This window comes from Drosophila sulfurigaster, chromosome 3 (assembly GCF_023558435.1).
Source record: "Drosophila sulfurigaster albostrigata strain 15112-1811.04 chromosome 3, ASM2355843v2, whole genome shotgun sequence".
NCBI classification, from domain to species: domain Eukaryota; kingdom Metazoa; phylum Arthropoda; class Insecta; order Diptera; family Drosophilidae; genus Drosophila; species Drosophila sulfurigaster.
In genome coordinates, this window is record NC_084883.1 from 36,440,813 (window position 1) to 36,458,988 (window position 18,176).

Below are 18,176 nucleotides of genomic sequence, written 5' to 3' on the forward strand. Positions count from 1 at the left end.
AAATTTTATTTTGCATATTTTTTAAGATACAATGCAAAACACCTATTTAAAAATATTAGCGTGTGCTGCTTGGTTGAACGCAGCCAGCGCTTACCGGCTCGCACAGCGTTGCCACTCTTTTGAATTTTGTTATACAGCGACGTCCGCCATTGTCGCGTCTTTCATCAAACCAACCAAAAAAAAAGTGTGTGAAAATCGTGCGACTTTAAACGCATTCAAATTGTGCAAATAGGTAAAGAAAAATACTGTGTAAAAAAGCATTATATCACTACAAAAGTAAATAACCTTCAAGCACATTTAGTGCGTAAATAAAACAGCGGCGAGCAACAAAGCCGACGATTAAAGATTACATATGCAGCGTTTTATATACATTTCATTTTGTTGAACTTTGTGCAAAAAATAGACTGTAATCTTGTTCGTTTGTTTAGCGTGTATATTTGTAGGTGAACAAAAGTGAAAAATGGCCTCGCCCTCACCGGCGAACAGTCCGATGCCGCCGCCACAGGCACCCAGCCCAATGGCGCCCCCGTCGCAATCTCCCGCTCCCTCTCCCCACAGTCCTTATCCGCATCAGGGCCCACCACAGGGACCGCCCCAAGGGCCGCCGCCCGGTGCACCGCATATGCAAGGGCCACCCGGACCACCGCCCGGACATCCTGGAGGACCCTATGGTCATCCCATGCAGCATGTGGCTCCTGGCCAAGGTCCACCAGGTCATCATATGCCGCCACATCATCAGGGCATGAGTAATGCACATTAAGCGCACGCATTTTAACGTTCAATGTTTATTAATAATTGCTTTCAATTTACAGCGCCACACATGGGAATGCAGATGCCGCCAACTGGACCGAATATGTCGCCTCTTGGATATCAAACGCATGGAATGCCGCCTAATGTAAGTGCAGCACTTAGCTCTTTAATTGAATCTATACTCGTCGATTTCATCCGCTTCCCTAATGAGCTGCATCACCTGCTGTGCTAGGGCATCTTGGCCAGCGGCCACTAAATTCGGTTGCATCACATTGAATTCGGTACCGTTTGTCTGATAAACAACGCCACCAGCTTCGCGTACGAGTAGAACGCCAGCGGCCACATCCCAAGGCTTAAGGTTATCCACGTGATAGGTGTCTAACGTTCCTTTGGCTACATAAGCCAGTGAAAGCGCTGCAGTAGCCAGGCAACGAGTGCTGAAAAGTAGTTAAGAAGACAAAGTTGCAAATTAGTAAGAAAGATGCATAACACTCAATGTTGTGGGGGTTTTTAAAGTCAAGTTAACACTTTTCAAATAGACAAAGTTTATCCAACGCAACTGAAACTTACCCAGCAGCTACAGCGCCCAATTTGTAAACACGTTTGATATTCTTATCACGCCAAGCAGCCACATTTATGAGCGTAATCTCATGCCCAATCACCGAGTTGCTTAGCTAAAAAGATGCATCCATATACTAACTGCATAGCAAGTTTAATCTTTTGCTACTCACCATTGTTGCTCCAGACACTCGAATGTTCTGGCCATTTAGGTATGCTCCATGACCTTTTCGACCAGTGTAGAGTTCATTCGCAGCCGGATTATATATAATACCGACTACTAGTTCTTTGTTAATCGCCAAAGCTACAGAGATGCCGCAATGCGGAAATCGATGTATGTAGTTTGTGGTGCCATCGATGGGATCAATGATCCAGGTGGGCGCATCTGTCAGCTCAGGTAGCACTTTAGAACCGGCTAACGATTCTTCACCAATGAAACGTGATTCGGGGAATGCTTTCGACAGACCCGCAGTTAATCTCTCCTCAATTTGTCGATCGTAAACGGTGACAAAGTCAAAGAAATCGGATTTTACCATAACCTCTTTCTTTGATTTATTATAACCTTCCTCAAATATTGGGCCACATTCTTTGACCAAATCCACAGCAATATCATGGTATTCCTTAAGCTTTTCTTCACTATATTGTTTCGTCATATTTGGTGATAAAAATGTAAATACTAAATCACTGTTATCAGTAACAAACCGAATGTTTTGATAGCTTCCTAACTACTAAAGCAATTTGGAAACTTTTTATTTTTCACAGAATTTGTTTGAGCTTTTCTTGCCAAAAGCTTTACTCTGCTCAGAGAGCGTTAAAAAACAGAGAGAGAGAGCGCAGAAAAATTTGAGCTTTTCTGTGGAATACTCGTTTAATTGTTTAACTTGTCCAGCTTAATTTGTTTGCGGGTATTTACTTTTTTAGAAGGGTATTATTAACTCGTCATCACCTGAATTTGTGTTTTTCTTGTTCAGCTTAACTCAGATAGAATGTTTGTGAATTTAATGCATATTGTAGTAATCATAATGAGTCCTAAAGATTTTTATTGAGCTTGCAAGTTATTTTAGAATTAATTTAAAAGAGCAATATAAGGCAGCTGCAACATCTCTGTTGCCTTGGTCATAGTTAATTGTTTTGTCTACACTCGACTGTAGCTTTCTTGATTGTCTTTCTTTATTTGTGCGCTAGACTTCATCGCCTCCCACAGACTTCTCGAGGTCTGCCTTGCGCAACAGATCTTCGATTTCCTTGCGCAATTTCTCGCTGCCGGCACAAATCAAATCCGGTTTCATGATATCGAATGGGGTACCAAAAGGCGCAGTGACCACACCGCCAGCCTCCTGCACAAGCAAAGAGCCTGCAGCACAGTCCCAAGGATACATGTCCTCAATGTAGAAAGCATCCAAGTTGCCAGCGGCAACCATGCACAACTCGTCCACCACGCAGGAATAGGCCAATAAACTGGGGAATTGAAATTAATAAGGCTTTCATATAAAACTCTCTTAAGTTGCCTCACCGTCTGGCATGCAATCCCACATGATAGATGCGTTTAATGTGCTTATTGGCCACATTGTGCACATGTAGGAGCGACACTTCATAGGCCACATTGGCATCCTTCAAGCGCTCACAGTTGCTCACATGAATCGGCTTTCCGTTGCAGAAAGCACCCTGTCCCAACTTTGTGGTATAGAGTTTCTTCTGTGCTGGATTATTCACAATGCCCAGAACAATTTTCTTGTTGATCGACAGTCCAATGGACACACAAACATGTGGAATTTGTTTAATGAAATTGGAAGTGCCATCGATGGGATCAATGATCCAGGTGGGCGCATCTGTCAGTTCCTTCGATACGTTATTATTCTTGGCCGTCTCCTCCTCGCCAATGAACTTGTGATCTGGATACGTGGCCAGTATTTTGTTCATGAGAAACTCCTCGATCTTGTTGTCATAGTCAGTGACAACATCGTAGAACGCACCTTTAATGTCCACATTTTTCTCCTCACGCTCGTAGCCTTCCAAAAGAATTTCGCCAGCTTTTACGGCCAGCGGGTAGATGAAATTGTACAATTCTTCAATTTGCGATGACATTGTTAACGAGTTTTAATTATGTATGCGTTGCGTTCGTTGTTAACTGCTGCCAACCAACGACTGAGAAACTGATCAAACACTGATCTTAACGTAGCCCAAGCTGCCGTAGCATTGAACTCTCTCTCTGTGTCGTCTCTCGCATTTGTTTACATTGAGCTTTGATTTATACACTCAATAAACTCGCGACTTCGCATGCGATGATATGATGTCTGTCTAACATACTGAGAGATGCACTGTAAATTGGAATCTGTCGCTCGCTGCCAAGCTTTATCTCGTTTGATTTGACGACTACAAATAGATGTCTTTATCTTTAACAGACATGTGTCTATGGCCCAGAGTAGTCAAATAGTTACAAAAACAAGTAGAGAAAAAACGGCAACAGTGTACAGTAAAAGTCATGCATAAATGACTTGATAAAAAAAAATTACTATTCAGAGTGAAATCAGCAAAGCATTGAATATGACACAGTTTTATTTTTGTATGAATTCAACGCCATAATTACTATTTCAAAGTTCTACTTGCAAATTATATGTGTCCGTATTTACATTGTAATTTTGCTGTCTCATCTGGAACTCATTAGATTTGTTTTTTAATTTATGTAAGTTGTAAATCAGGGTTCTTGTTTACATTTTAGTATCTCAATTCTGAATGCTCACTGAAAATTTCATAAGCATTATGACTTTCATTTATTCTTTATTCCATTTAGTTGTCCGATCAAAAAGTTTGAACTTAACTTACTTATTCTCCATTGCAATCTTGAATGATCCTCAAATCTCTTTATTTATTGCGATTACTCGCCAATTTCTCATTGAGTTTATGTTATATTCAGTAGTACATTTATTTTCCATATTTGTAAAATTTGTTTTATTATTCACAATATTCTTGAGGTGGAATTACTTTTTCGATGGCACTTTTAGTGAATACTAAAATTTTTATTTATTACAAAACGATCCATTATTTTGAATGTTTGATCACAAGATCAGTCAGCAGCGAGTAAATTCACTTGAATGTATATTCCGTAATCTGATTGGCTTCCTCAATCAACTGAATAACCGCTTTAGTCAACTCCTCTGTGGCTGCACAGACCAAATCGGGTTTCATTACATCAAATTTACCACCTTTGGTATGATAAATGTTGCCCCCAGCCTCGGTTAAAATGACAGCGCCCGCTGCAATATCCCAGGGCTTGAGATCCTCAACGTGATAGGCATCACATTGACCCGTTGCTACATAGCACAAGGCGAGTGCAGCGCTCCCAAAGCTGCGCGTGCTGCAAATAAAAGAGAGCAATAACAGAGGCAAAATTGAGCTTTTCACAATTGCACTCTCAAACATTCGCCTTCTCGTTCACACTTACGCAGTGGCATTTGAGCCCATCTTGTAAACACGCTTCAAGTGCTTGTCTCGCACAGCTCCCGCGTGTATCAATGAGATTTCATAGGCAACAACCGCTTGGCTGATCTATGTATAGAAGAGAGGGAGAGAGCGAAATCGAAGAGAAATTAAGAGAGAGCTTTTAATATGTTGTTTGGGTTGTTTACTGCAGTCAAACGATAAACGAATTTGAAACTGTTAATTTTGTCAGTGAATCACCAGCGCGAAACAGTTAAAAATTATCTCGTATTTTCGGCAATTATATAAGTTTTCATTGCTCTTGCACTCACCTTGGTTACTTTGGAGGTGTGAATGGGATTTCCATTCAAGTAGGCACCGTGTCCCTTCCACGCTGAGAACAATTCATTAGCCGGCGGATTGTAAATGATGCCAACAACGAGTTCTTTGTTAATGGCCAATCCAACAGATATGCAGCAATGTGGAATGCGATGAATGAAATTCGTGGTGCCATCAATGGGATCAATGATCCAAGTTGGGGCATCTGTCAACTCCGCCTGACGATGCGCTGCTGCAGATTCTTCCTCGCCAATGATTAGCGACTCTGGAAAAGCTTTTTGCAGTCCCTCAATTAGAGTGTCCTCAATTTGTTTGTCATACACTGTGACCAAATCGTAGAAGTCCGCTTTGACCACATAGTCGGTCTTCGGCTTGGAGTAACCTTCCATTAAGAGTGGACCACATTTCTTGACGAGATCTAGCGCCACCTCGTAGTATTCCTGCAGTTTGGACTCGCTTATTGGATTGTTGCTCATGATGCGTGTATTGGACTCGACGAACTCACACTAAATGCGAATAGCTCAAATGCTTGGCATTTTAGCTCTGAAAAGCTTTTTGTGTACAAGCTTTTCCACTGTGCTTTCAACTTTTGCGAGGAAGGGGTATTAAAATATGTTATTACTCTATGCACACAGATGATAAGCTTAATCATTCAGTTTATTAGTATAAAACCATCATGTGTGATTTATCTTTTAGATTCTTCTACAAAATGCAAATCATTGCATATAATGTATAATTAGATAAATACTTTGTATAAGGTTGACTTGACAATGGAACTCGTTATATACTTTGTAGATAAAACGGTTGAAAATATCTCACTGGAAAGTAGGTTAGGATTTTGAAAGACAGTAAATAAATAATCAGCTAAACTGTTAGTTCGTTAAATAGTTAGGCTTCCCATGCTGAAGTTTCAACTCTGTATCCAAGGTTTTAAAAAGTTATTTTAATCTGTAGATTATTATTACTACTATCTGATTTAGTATTGTAGTAAAGACTGCCAAGCTTCACTTGTTTAGCTTTTAAACTGAGCTCGCTCAGGATGACACATCAAAATTATAGTGTATGAGAAGTTTTATTAATGAGACTACAAGTTTCGCTAGCTTCAATCATCGCTGCCCACAGACTTGGCTTGATCAGCTTGTCGAATTAACTGCTCGATTTGATTCCTCAATGTCTCTGTGCCGGCACAAATAAGATTGGGTTTCATAATGTCAAAGGGTCCGCCATATGGATGGGTAACAACGCCGCCAGCTTCGCGTATGAGCAAATAACCCGCTGCACAATCCCAGGGATACATGTCCTCAATGTGAAAGGCATCTAGATTGCCAGCAGCAACCATGCACAATGAATCCACCACAGCCGAATACCCCAACAATCTGCAAAGAGAAAGAAATCTTATCAGAGAGGCTGTAATTATCATTTATGTGGCGTTTACTTACCGTCTGGCCTGGGAGCCAACGTAATAGATGCGTTTGATGTGCTTGTTTCTTATTGGCGCCGAGTGGAGCAGACACACCTCGTAGGCCACATTGGCGGCATTCAGCTGCTCACAGTCGCTGACATGGATGCTCTCCCCATTGCAGAAGGCGCCTTGTCCCAGCTTGGCAGTGTAGAGTTTCTGCTGGGCAGGATTATTCACAATGCCCAGCACGATTTGCTTGTTGATTGCGAGTCCGATGGAAACCGAGACATGAGGAATTTGCTTAATGAAATTCGAGGTGCCATCGATGGGATCAATGATCCAGGTGGGCGCATCTGTCAGTTCCTTGGTCACATTGTTGTTCTTATGCGTATCTTCTTCACCAATGAATTTGTGATCCGGGTACGTGGCCAGAATGTTGGCCATGAGGAACTCCTCGATCTGGTTGTCGTACTCGGTGACCACGTTGTGGAATTCGTTGCATTTGAGGGCCACAGCCTTGCCAGCATTCTGATAGCCTTCGTAGAGTATTTCACCAGCCCGAACTGCTAATGGATAAATGAACTGGTAAAGTTCCTCGATCTGCGATTCACTTGCCATTTCTCTGTTTTGACGCTGTCACGCTGAGAACACAACTGACAAGACTTGGCAGCGAACAGGTTTGCAATAGCACAACGATTTTTTTCCAAGCAAATTTGATAACTTTTAAAAGCTCTCATTTTCTGTGTAATTGTTTACCGATGCTTGGCTAAGAGAACGCACATTGGGACAAGGGCATGCAATAATTGGTTGAAATATAATGTAGAACCAAATGATCAACATTTAAATACAGAATTTTACCCTGAATAAAATAAAAAAAAACTTGATAACATGCAGATTTGGTATCCAGTAAAACTTTATATTATAAAAATAAATTTGTTTTTAAATTTGCGTAAGTTGTAAATCAGAATTGTTGCTCAAGCTTACTGGAAATATATGTAATTAGCATGAACGACTTGAAAGTCAATTAAGAAATAACATGTATATCATTACAGATTCATTATCATCTTGAAATTCAGATTACTCCACTTAGCTGCCCCTTTGCTAAAGGGAGAGATTTTACTGAATATAATTATTCTTTATTGTTCCTTCGTATTTGATATTCGGTTCTTTATTTCAATTATTTCTTTTTATTGCAGTGTTAAGGGATACAAAAGTTTTCATTTATTACTTAAATGTGTATTCTGTAATTTGATCCGCTTCTTTAATCAACTTGATGGCCTCTTGAGTCAGCTCTTCTGTGGCTCCACAGATCAAATAGGGATGCATTATATCGAATTTACCACCTTTGGTATGGTAAATAGAACCTCCCGCTTCGGTTAGAATAACAGCACCCGCTGCAATATCCCAGGGCTTGAGATCCTCAACGTGGAAGACATCACACTGACCCACTGCCACATATGCCACATCGAGTGCAGCGCTCCCAAAGCTGCGGGTGCTGCAAAGAGAAGAGAACAATAAGAAGAGCGAAATTAAGCTTTTAACACTCTTTTTCTCCGTCACTCTTACGCAGTAGCATTTGAGCCTAACTTGTAAATCCGTTTCATGTTCTTGTCTCGCACAAATGCCGCACTTATTAATGAGATTTCATAGGCGATAATCGCTTGCTTGATCTATGTACAAAAGAGAAATGAAGACAATATTTGGTTAGTCAAAGAACTGAGCGAATTTTTATGGGGTTTATTTTTTGTATTTACTTTAATTATTCCTGCAAATCCAAGTTTAACTCTTAAATTATTGCAATAACCACATTGCAACTTCTTAACTCTATATTAACATGAATTTGACTTAAGCTTAAATTCCCTACATATAATCTTCGGATAAAAAATATCTGCCTATTGTGCTTTTTGAAAATCTAAAAATCTTCTTTATTCCATGTGGTAGCTGATTCTAATTAGTTGTATGTCGTTTATTTCTTTTCTGGGACCTCTATATATTCTTAGAGCTTATAAATCACACTGATTATTTTTGAGATCAGTTGTGATTTGAGCTGCTATAAGCTACGCAACTGTTTCAGATATACGTTTATTAAATTATTATTAAGGTCATTACCATCTACCTTATCGGGTAAAACAGGTAATACATTTCTTACTCCTAAAGCCCGTATATTTCGTCTCCACGTTTGTCTGTACAAAAATTTATTTGCACTCACCTTGGTTACTTTCGATGTATGAATGGGCTTTCCATTCAAGTAGGCGCCGTGTCCCTTCCACGCTGAGAACAATTCATTAGCCGGCGGATTGTAAATGATGCCAACAACGAGTTCTTTGTTAATGGCCAATCCCACAGAGATGCAGCAATGTGGAATGCGATGAATGAAATTCGTGGTGCCATCGATGGGATCAATGATCCAAGTGGGAGCATCTGTCAACTCCGCCTGACGATGCGCTGCCGCAGACTCTTCCTCGCCAATGATTAGCGATTCTGGAAAAGCTTTTTGCAGTCCCTCAATTAGAGTGTCCTCAATCTGTTTATCGTACACTGTGAGCAAATCGTAGAAGTCTGACTTGACAACGTAGTCGGTCTTCGGCTTGGTGTAACCTTCCATTAAGAGTGGACCACATTTCTTGACGAGATCTAGCGCCACCTCGTAGTATTCCTGCAGTTTGGACTCGCTTATAGGGTTGTTGCTCATGATGCGTGTATTGGACTCGACGAACTCACACTAAATGCGAATAGCTCAAATGCTTGGCATTTAAGTGGAATGTTTTAGTTTATTTAAGCTGTAAAAGTATGCGAGTTATGTTATAACTTTATGCGCAAACATAACTGATAAGCATAATCATGTAGTTTATTAGTTTAAACACATGTGTATCTTTTAGATTTTTCACAATTACAAAATTCTAGGTGTTTTTATAGACAGACAATCAGACCTGTCTGGATCGTCTTGGCCGTTGACGCTGATTAGGATTTTATATACTTTATGGGGTCGGAGATACTTTGTTCGGTCTGTAACGTTTCCCGTTTCCCAAAGTTATAATATCCTTCTACCCTATAAGAAGCGGGTATACTAATAATAACATAATTGATCCACTGAAACCTTAAACTTCCTTTACTGAAGGCGAATTCTTTAGTTGACTGCACCCTCTTTCTGTAGCATAAATCCATGTTAAGTAAATGATCTCATAAACTTTATCACTCCATGTGTGTTAGAGACAATTTATTAGTTACTATGAGTATCTGTTTTAAGTTTTCTTAAATTTTCTTATTACATTACAATATTGTAATTATTGCAACTTGTTTCTACTCCATATTTCTGTACACTGTGCATTATAGTAACTTCTGCTCCGCCCATTTAATGGTTTTCTGTCTTATCTCAATGTGCAGTATGTGTTTTCATTACAGGCGCCCTCGCAGCCTGGCCAGGGACCACCTGGCGGCCCGCCCGGCGGCCAGCCGGAGCGATCCGGCCAAGAGAATTTGCATGCACTGCAGCGGGCAATCGATTCCATGGAGGAGAAGGGATTGCAGGAGGATCCACGCTACTCGCAGCTGCTGGCAATGCGTGCGACATCGAAGCATCAGCATCTCAATGGCAACCAAGTGAGTCTGTTGCGCACACAGATCACAGCGTATCGCTTGCTGGCCCGCAACAAGCCCATCTCGATGCAGACGCAACAGTCGCTGCAAGCCTATCAGATGGCCCAGCAGCAGCAGCAACAACAGCCGCCGCCAATCGGACCCCCAGGCATGCCTGGAGGACCACCACCTGGAGCACAACACGGCGGCCAGCCGCCTATGCAGCCACAGCAACCACCATCAACCGGAACGCCGCCGCAATGTTCCACGCCGCCAGCGAGTCCATACGGTCCGCCTGTGCCTGGCCAGAAATTGCAGCCAGCGCCTCCGCCGCATATGCAAACGCAGCCATTGCAACCACAGCCGCCACTTCTGGGAGGCGCACCAATGCCGCCACAGCAACAGCAGCAAGTGCAACAACAGCAGCAGCAGCAACAACAACAGCAGCAGCAACAGCAAGTACAGCAGCAGCAGCAACCAATGCCGCAACAGCAGCCACTGCAACCGCCGCCAGAGCAACTGCAGCATCAGCTGCCCAATGGCGGCAAACCGCTGGCCATGGGTCCAGTGGGCGGACCACCCTTGATACCGCCCACGCCGATGCAGCAGCAACAGCAGGGCGTGCGTCCCTCGGCACCCGGATTGCCCGGCAGTCAGGTGGCGCCACCTGGTCCACCGCGTCCAGGTGGACCACCCGGACAGCAGCTGCCCATGGCGAAGCCGAATCGCGTCACAACTGTGGCCAAACCAGTGGGTCTAGATCCCATCACATTGCTTCAAGAGCGTGAGAATCGTGTTGCCGCTCGCATCTCGCTTCGCATGCAGGAGCTACAACGTTTGCCGGCCACAATGCCTGAGGATTTGCGTCTGCAGGCGGCCATTGAGCTGCGGGCGCTTCGTGTGCTCAACTTTCAGCGACAGCTGCGCATGGAGATTGTACAGTGCACGCGACGCGACACCACGCTGGAGACGGCCATCAACATGAAGTTCTACAAGCGCACGAAGCGTCAAGGATTGCGCGAGGCACGCGCCACCGAGAAGCTGGAGAAGCAGCAGAAACTGGAGGCGGAGCGCAAGCGTCGCCAGAAGCATTTGGAATTCTTGGCTGCGGTGCTGCAGCATGGCAAGGATCTGCGCGAATATCATCGCAATAATAAGGTAAGTCCTGGAATAATTCAACAACAACTTCCTCAACTAATCCATCCGATGCTTACCACTCTTAGGCTCAGTTGGCACGCATGAACAAGGCGGTGATGAATTATCACGCGAATGCGGAGCGCGAACAGAAGAAGGAACAGGAGCGCATTGAGAAGGAACGTATGCGTCGCCTCATGGCTGAGGATGAAGAAGGTTATCGCAAGCTCATTGATCAGAAGAAGGACAAACGTTTGGCATTCCTGCTTTCGCAGACCGACGAGTACATCAGCAATCTCACGCAGATGGTGAAGCAGCACAAGGACGATCAGATGAAGAAGAAGGAGGAGGAGGGCAAGCGACTGCAGCAATACAAGAAGGAGCTGCTGATGAGCGGCGAATACGTGAACATTGATGAGAGCAGCATTGCTGCCGATATGCGTGTCGCAGTCGTGGAACAGTGCAGCGGCAAGAAGCTAACTGGCGACGATGCACCGATGCTGAAGCATTTGCATCGCTGGCTCAACATGCATCCCGGCTGGGATTGGATCGATGACGATGACGAGGAGAGCGAAGAGTCGCCCGAAAAGAAACCCAAGCCCAAGCTCGAGGAGTTGCCCGAGCGTAGCGCTGCAGCTGCCGAGGGATCGCAGGATGCCACGGATAAGGCAGCACAGCCAGGCGATGCCGAGTCTACGGATCTGATCAATCAAGTTAAAGTGGAGGACGATGAATATCGCACAGAGGAGCAAACTTACTACAGCATTGCGCATACCGTGCACGAAAAGGTCACTGAGCAGGCGAGCATTATGGTCAACGGTCAGCTCAAGGAGTATCAGCTTAAGGGTCTGGAGTGGCTCGTTTCCTTGTACAACAACAATTTGAATGGCATTCTGGCCGATGAAATGGGTCTGGGAAAGACTATTCAGACCATATCGCTGGTCACCTATCTGATGGATCGCAAGAAGGTGATGGGACCGTATCTGATTATCGTGCCGCTCTCCACGCTGCCCAATTGGGTGCTCGAGTTTGAGAAGTGGGCTCCAGCTGTCGGAGTGGTTAGCTACAAAGGAAGTCCGCAGGGACGTCGCGTGCTGCAGAATCAGATGCGTGCCACAAAGTTTAATGTGCTGCTGACCACATACGAGTATGTGATCAAGGACAAAGCAGTGCTGGCGAAGATCCAGTGGAAGTACATGATCATCGATGAGGGTCATCGCATGAAGAATCATCACTGCAAGTTGACGCAGGTGCTCAACACTCACTACATTGCGCCGTACCGTCTGCTCTTGACCGGTACACCGCTGCAGAATAAGCTGCCCGAGTTGTGGGCTCTGCTTAATTTCCTGCTGCCCTCCATCTTCAAGTCGTGCTCGACATTTGAGCAGTGGTTCAATGCACCGTTCGCTACCACGGGCGAGAAAGTTGAACTCAATGAGGAAGAAACGATTTTGATTATTCGACGTCTCCACAAAGTGTTGCGTCCCTTCCTGTTGCGTCGTCTCAAAAAGGAGGTGGAACATCAGCTGCCCGACAAGGTCGAGTACATCATCAAGTGCGACATGTCGGCGCTGCAACGAGTGCTCTATAAGCACATGCAGAGCAAGGGCGTGCTGCTCACCGATGGCTCCGAAAAGGGAAAGCATGGCAAGGGCGGCGCCAAGGCGCTGATGAACACCATTGTGCAGCTGCGCAAGCTCTGTAATCATCCATTCATGTTCCAACACATCGAGGAGAAGTACTGCGATCACACTGGCGGACATGGCGTGGTGTCGGGTAAGGATAACTTAAAACGTTTCGGTTCAATTAATTCTATTTTAATCCTACTTTATTTGCAGGTCCCGATCTGTATCGTGTCTCGGGTAAATTTGAGCTGCTCGATCGTATTTTGCCCAAGCTGAAGGCCACCAATCATCGTGTACTGCTCTTCTGTCAGATGACCCAGTGCATGACCATCATTGAGGATTATCTTGGATGGCGACAGTTTGGCTATCTGCGCTTGGATGGTACCACCAAGGCCGAGGATCGTGGCGATCTGTTGCGCAAATTCAATGCCAAGGACTCTGACTACTTTGTCTTCTTGCTGTCCACACGTGCCGGCGGTCTTGGTCTCAATTTGCAGACTGCCGATACTGTGGTCATTTTCGATTCGGATTGGAATCCCCATCAGGATCTGCAGGCACAGGATCGTGCCCATCGTATTGGTCAACGTAACGAAGTGCGTGTGCTACGTCTGATGACTGTCAACTCGGTGGAGGAGCGTATTCTCGCTGCCGCACGTTACAAACTGAATATGGATGAAAAGGTTATTCAGGCGGGTATGTTCGATCAGAAGTCGACGGGCAGCGAACGACAGCAGTTCCTGCAAACCATCCTGCATCAGGATGATAACGAAGAGGAGGAGGAGAATGAGGTGCCCGACGATGAAATGATCAATATGATGATTGCGCGCAGCGAAGAGGAGATTGAGATCTTCAAGAAGATGGATATAGAGCGCAAGAAGGAGGACGAAGAGATTCATCCGGGCAGAGAGCGACTGATCGATGAATCCGAGCTGCCCGACTGGCTGACCAAGGACGATGACGAGGTGGAGCGCTTCCACTATCAGTACGACGAGGATACTATTCTAGGTAGGAGCAGCATTTGTTTTATGCTTATGTGACTTTGATTAACTATATTTTATATTTATATTTAGGTCGTGGTTCCAGGCAGCGCAAGGAGGTGGACTACACGGACAGCCTGACCGAGAAGGAGTGGCTGAAGGCTATCGACGATGGCGCCGAGTTCGATGAGGAGGAGGAGGAAGACAACGACTCCAAGCGAAAGCGTCGCAAGCGCAAGAATCGCAAGGATGAATCAGACGATGATTCACTTATACTTAAGCGTCGACGCCGCCAGAACCTAGACAAGCGTTCGAAGAAGCAAATGCACAAGATCATGAGTGCAGTCATCAAGCATACGCAAGATGGTCGCACCTTGTCGGAACCCTTCATGAAGCTGCCCTCGCGTCAACGGCTCCCTGACTACTATGATGTCATCAAGCGACCGGTGGACATTAAGAAGATACTGCAACGCATCGAGGACTGCAAATATGCGGATCTCAATGAGCTGGAGAAAGACTTTACACAACTTTGCCAGAATGCGCAAATCTACAACGAGGAGGCGTCGCTCATCTATCTCGATTCCATTGCCCTGCAAAAGGTCTTTGTGGCCGCCAGGCAACGAATCACAGCTGCTGCCGATGCTGCTGCTGTGGCAGCCGGAGAGAATACGGGCGAAGCACATGGCAATGGTGGTGGCGGCGGAGGCAACAATTCTGATAACTCGGATAACGATGATGATGATGGAGATGATGGTTCGGATGATGAGGAAATTGCCACCACATCAGCAGCAGCAGTGAAAATGAAGCTAAAACTTAACAAATCACTGGCCAGTGCGCCATCCACGCCCACACAATCAGCGGCATCGGTGGCCAGTGGAGCGGCGACCACATCCAAGAAGCAGACGCGTCGCAAGCGCTCCCAGAAGAAATACACCATATCCGATGATGATGACGACGACATGGACTAGCTACCACTGGGCATCATGTTTAAGCGCCATGAAGCCGATGTCGTCGCAGGTGAAGCAGAAACAGAAGCCGATTAACATTTAGTTTATTTATAAGTTCTCCTCTTTTATTCGTCCCCCTTCAAATTACCCACAAAGCAGCATTGCAATAATGAAACTTTCAAACAGTTTGTCGCACATAATTATTATTATAAAAACTCAATGATATATACATATATATTTAAAGCAAATAACAAGTACTTTTTAAATAAATATATACATACTTGCAAAAAGCAAAGCAAACTAAAATTGTGTACATTGAATAATAGAGAAAGTAAGAGTAAGCGTTTTATGGTTAACAAAGGATATTATTTATGATATATTATTAGTTCAACATGCTCTATGGATGATACATCCTTATATCTGATTATTCAAAAGAACTAGAGCCGGAAAGTTTCATACAAATATATATATTTTTAATACCCTTAAAATACAAATGACAAGAATAGTTTTCAGATAAATGTTTCGGTCGAACAAAAAAACTTTAACGTGAGTTACTTTCGATAAGAACAATATAGCTTAACAATTTTTCAGTTGTTTTTTTTTTCATTTCGTTTTGTTATACTTTTGATACTTACAAACAGATAGTTTCCTTACACACATCTTAAAGTAACAGCGCATTTCTGGGTGGAGCCCACCCAGCTGAAGCTTTCTTAATTGCTAATAAATGCAAGAGGTTCGCTAGAGACTACAATAAATAATGAAAGTATTCATCACAGAACTCATGGATGGAGGCAGCATATTCTTCGTCGCCGCTGTCAGGTCGTCTCAACGCTATTTTATGGGCATTCGCATATAGATCCTCATCGATGTTGACATCATCGCTGTCTGTAAAATACAAATATATATAACAATATGAAATATGTTTAATTAACTGTCAATTGTCTAGGGCGACGAGAGCGGCAAACAAGGTTGTCGCGAGATCTTGCTGCGATTTCATTTGTCAGTGGTGCGAAAGCTCTGGAACTTTATTAATTGAATAACAATTCCGAGCGATTAAACGATTATCTAGCAATTGATTTTATTTTATTTTTAGCAAAAGAGCAAAGGTGTTACTAAAATACAAGTACTCTGCGTTTATCTTAGGCCTTTATTTAACAGGATAGCTGAAGATAAGATAGTGTAACTAAATCGTTTATTTGCTGCTCAAATATTGGATGTAATATAATTCAGAGATATTCATCTAATCTCTGAAAGATATTGTAAGGGACTGTTCTTTAATCGAGTGCGAAAAAGTAAAATACAAAAAATTCAATGAATTCCTTAAGTTATTGCTGAGTTTCTTAACGGATTCTATACGGTTTACATTTGTTTTTATTTTTATTATTTTCTATTTTTTCTATTATTTATATTTGTGCTTGATTTTTATGAGTAAAACTAAGGCAAATTAAAGTGTTTATTATTACTTAAATTGTACTTAACAGAACCGCTAAAGATAAGTTGATGTAACTAAAGAGGTTATATTTATTTTTAGATTTTATTCATATTATCTATACCTCAGAACGTCATTTTACGGTTTGTTCTTATGCGGAACAAAATAAAAAAAAAATGCCATAATTTTATTAAATTCATTGACAAAGGGAATTGCAGTTACAACAAGCTTCATGTGGGCGCACTTTTCATCAGTTTATTTATGGCACAGGAAATACTTTGTTCAGAAATCGTGTATAGCCTTCCCATGAACTCACCTCTGTACTTTTGTTTTCTGTTTAAGCGTAATTTTGAACTTGACAACACCGCTTCATCGCCCAAGTCCAGTTCTTGATCCCTCGAACACCTGGAATATCGGACTGGAGGCGCCAGAAACCAATACGACTGCATGATGCTCTTTAACCCCGGCATGCAACGAAGTTCTTCGAGTTTCTCGGGTTGCTTGACTAGCGCTTGAAATGCTCTCAACTGCAACGTGACCGACTGCGATGTGGAGTTGATCAAGCGTATCACGGACTTGGCAGCTGTGGAACACACCATCGGATATATCTTGACATGCGGATCGGTGGGTATATTCGTGTAGGCTACGCCCAACGAGCGACGATTTAAATAGAACTCGAGATGGCCACGTGTACGATCCAAATAAATGCCCACCAGGCAGCCCTGTGAGAATTTTTGACCATAGGGCAGCTGATCGCCACAGTGCTGGATCTTTCCATTATAAGAATAGCCCCAGGATTGGGCATTTGTGCCCAGCGCCGAAACAAAGTGGAATTTAAATTGCTCTAGATTGACGCTGTCAGTGCCGATGCCAAACATCTGGAAAAAAACAGATTATTGTAAATACGTTTACATTGACTTTGTAAATGAATCGATTTAGATGACAGAGCGCGCTTATCAGTTCCACTTAGTCGTAAAGTACGTGCTGCGATTTCCTCATCTCAACTGCCAGACTGATAGTCAGCCCTATTTGCTGTACCCGGCAGATATTACGTGTCAAAAGGAATTATTTGAAAAGCAATTTAATAGGCTTAGTAACACATATTCTTGATCAATAAATAGGCTAATGCTCGCAATCAGAATTACTCATATTTTTTTGCATTAATTCGAAGTCGAAGGTCACATTAACATAATAAACAACCTGAAGATATAATCTACTCATAGCAGTTTGGAAAATTGAAAATTTGTTGTACTATTATTATAAATTGTAAAATGAACAAATAGCATATGTAACTGATTAACTAAGACAATGAAGTCACTTCTTAAGGAATATATGAGCTATGAGCTGCAGATATCGAAATTAGTGTCAAATTATTGAACACATTTAATGTATCTTAGCGATGATCTCATAGTCGAGCACACTCGACTTTTGTCTTAGCACCAGTCTTATCTATTTTATTAGTTGTCTTATCATCCAACTATTTTAATACCCTTCTGATGCAGCAGATGCACTTACCACATCGGTGCCCGCCAGAGCTGTAATTACACGCATTTCCCAAAAATGCACTTTGTCGTGCTGCAACGGTTGCTCGCCGCGTACAATCGCCGTGCCCTGACTGTAGGTTGGATGGAAGACGATGTCTCTGCCAACAACATGGGCATCGGAGTCATCTTCTTTGTGCCACTGCCACTGCAAACCGTTGCCAGTCTCCTCGCCGCAAGTGCAGGTGACAAGTTCGGGTATGTTACCTTTGTGATTAGCCACATCGATGGAGCTCGGGAAGCGGCAATCACAGAAACCGGGGCATCGCAGATCCTGATTTGTACTTGACAGTGGCAGCATTCTGATATGTGTGTCGTTTTGGTTTGGCCTGATTTTGTTTTACACGCTCTTGAGGTCGCAGAGCTACTGATTCACTTATTGATTTGCTGCTCAATTTATTACAAAAATTACACGAGAGAGCAAGAGCACCGTTTATTTTGTTTTGTTTACTTTTGGCTATACAATGAGCAACAGCAGATG

At 43.2% G+C, this 18,176-nt stretch overlaps 7 protein-coding genes across 8 annotated transcripts; 1 reads left to right on the forward strand and 6 right to left on the reverse strand.

Moving 5' to 3' along the window:
- The first annotated feature begins 77 nt into the window (after positions 1–77).
- On the forward strand, positions 78–14,800 carry LOC133841800 (ATP-dependent helicase brm). Of its 2 annotated transcripts, none has more exons than XM_062274542.1 (7): positions 78–232; positions 429–746; positions 813–895; positions 9,851–11,200; positions 11,266–12,952; positions 13,015–13,806; positions 13,872–14,800. In XM_062274542.1, exons 2-7 carry the CDS (start codon positions 461–463, stop codon positions 14,744–14,746), a joined length of 5,073 nt encoding a protein of 1,690 aa, XP_062130526.1. In that variant the 5' UTR covers positions 78–232; positions 429–460; the 3' UTR covers positions 14,747–14,800. The 2 variants fall into 2 exon arrangements, with proteins under 2 accessions (XP_062130526.1, XP_062130527.1); XM_062274543.1 differs by having other exon boundaries at positions 9,869–11,200.
- Positions 890–2,034, reverse strand: LOC133841836 (uncharacterized). Its single transcript, XM_062274605.1, has 3 exons — positions 1,482–2,034; positions 1,321–1,424; positions 890–1,187 (listed from the first exon to the last, which is right to left on the reverse strand). Exons 1-3 carry the CDS (start codon positions 1,959–1,961, stop codon positions 917–919), a joined length of 855 nt encoding a protein of 284 aa, XP_062130589.1. The 5' UTR covers positions 1,962–2,034; the 3' UTR covers positions 890–916.
- LOC133841837 (uncharacterized) lies at positions 2,325–3,467 on the reverse strand. The gene is made up of 2 exons (XM_062274606.1): positions 2,822–3,467; positions 2,325–2,766 (listed from the first exon to the last, which is right to left on the reverse strand). Exons 1-2 carry the CDS (start codon positions 3,391–3,393, stop codon positions 2,490–2,492), a joined length of 849 nt encoding a protein of 282 aa, XP_062130590.1. The 5' UTR covers positions 3,394–3,467; the 3' UTR covers positions 2,325–2,489.
- On the reverse strand, positions 4,305–5,845 carry LOC133841832 (uncharacterized). Its single transcript, XM_062274599.1, has 3 exons — positions 5,058–5,845; positions 4,751–4,854; positions 4,305–4,663 (listed from the first exon to the last, which is right to left on the reverse strand). The coding sequence occupies exons 1-3, from the start codon at positions 5,538–5,540 to the stop codon at positions 4,393–4,395; spliced, it is 858 nt and encodes a 285-aa protein (XP_062130583.1). The 5' UTR covers positions 5,541–5,845; the 3' UTR covers positions 4,305–4,392.
- LOC133841835 (inositol monophosphatase 1-like) lies at positions 5,905–7,246 on the reverse strand. The gene is made up of 2 exons (XM_062274604.1): positions 6,504–7,246; positions 5,905–6,440 (listed from the first exon to the last, which is right to left on the reverse strand). Exons 1-2 carry the CDS (start codon positions 7,082–7,084, stop codon positions 6,167–6,169), a joined length of 855 nt encoding a protein of 284 aa, XP_062130588.1. The 5' UTR covers positions 7,085–7,246; the 3' UTR covers positions 5,905–6,166.
- On the reverse strand, positions 7,658–9,195 carry LOC133841833 (uncharacterized). Its single transcript, XM_062274602.1, has 3 exons — positions 8,676–9,195; positions 8,033–8,136; positions 7,658–7,961 (listed from the first exon to the last, which is right to left on the reverse strand). Exons 1-3 carry the CDS (start codon positions 9,156–9,158, stop codon positions 7,691–7,693), a joined length of 858 nt encoding a protein of 285 aa, XP_062130586.1. The 5' UTR covers positions 9,159–9,195; the 3' UTR covers positions 7,658–7,690.
- A 111-nt stretch (positions 14,801–14,911) lies between the features above and the next one.
- Positions 14,912–18,146, reverse strand: LOC133841825 (SPRY domain-containing SOCS box protein 3). The gene is made up of 3 exons (XM_062274588.1): positions 17,670–18,146; positions 16,471–17,032; positions 14,912–15,610 (listed from the first exon to the last, which is right to left on the reverse strand). Exons 1-3 carry the CDS (start codon positions 17,994–17,996, stop codon positions 15,471–15,473), a joined length of 1,029 nt encoding a protein of 342 aa, XP_062130572.1. The 5' UTR covers positions 17,997–18,146; the 3' UTR covers positions 14,912–15,470.
- Between the last annotated feature and the right edge of the window lie 30 nt (positions 18,147–18,176).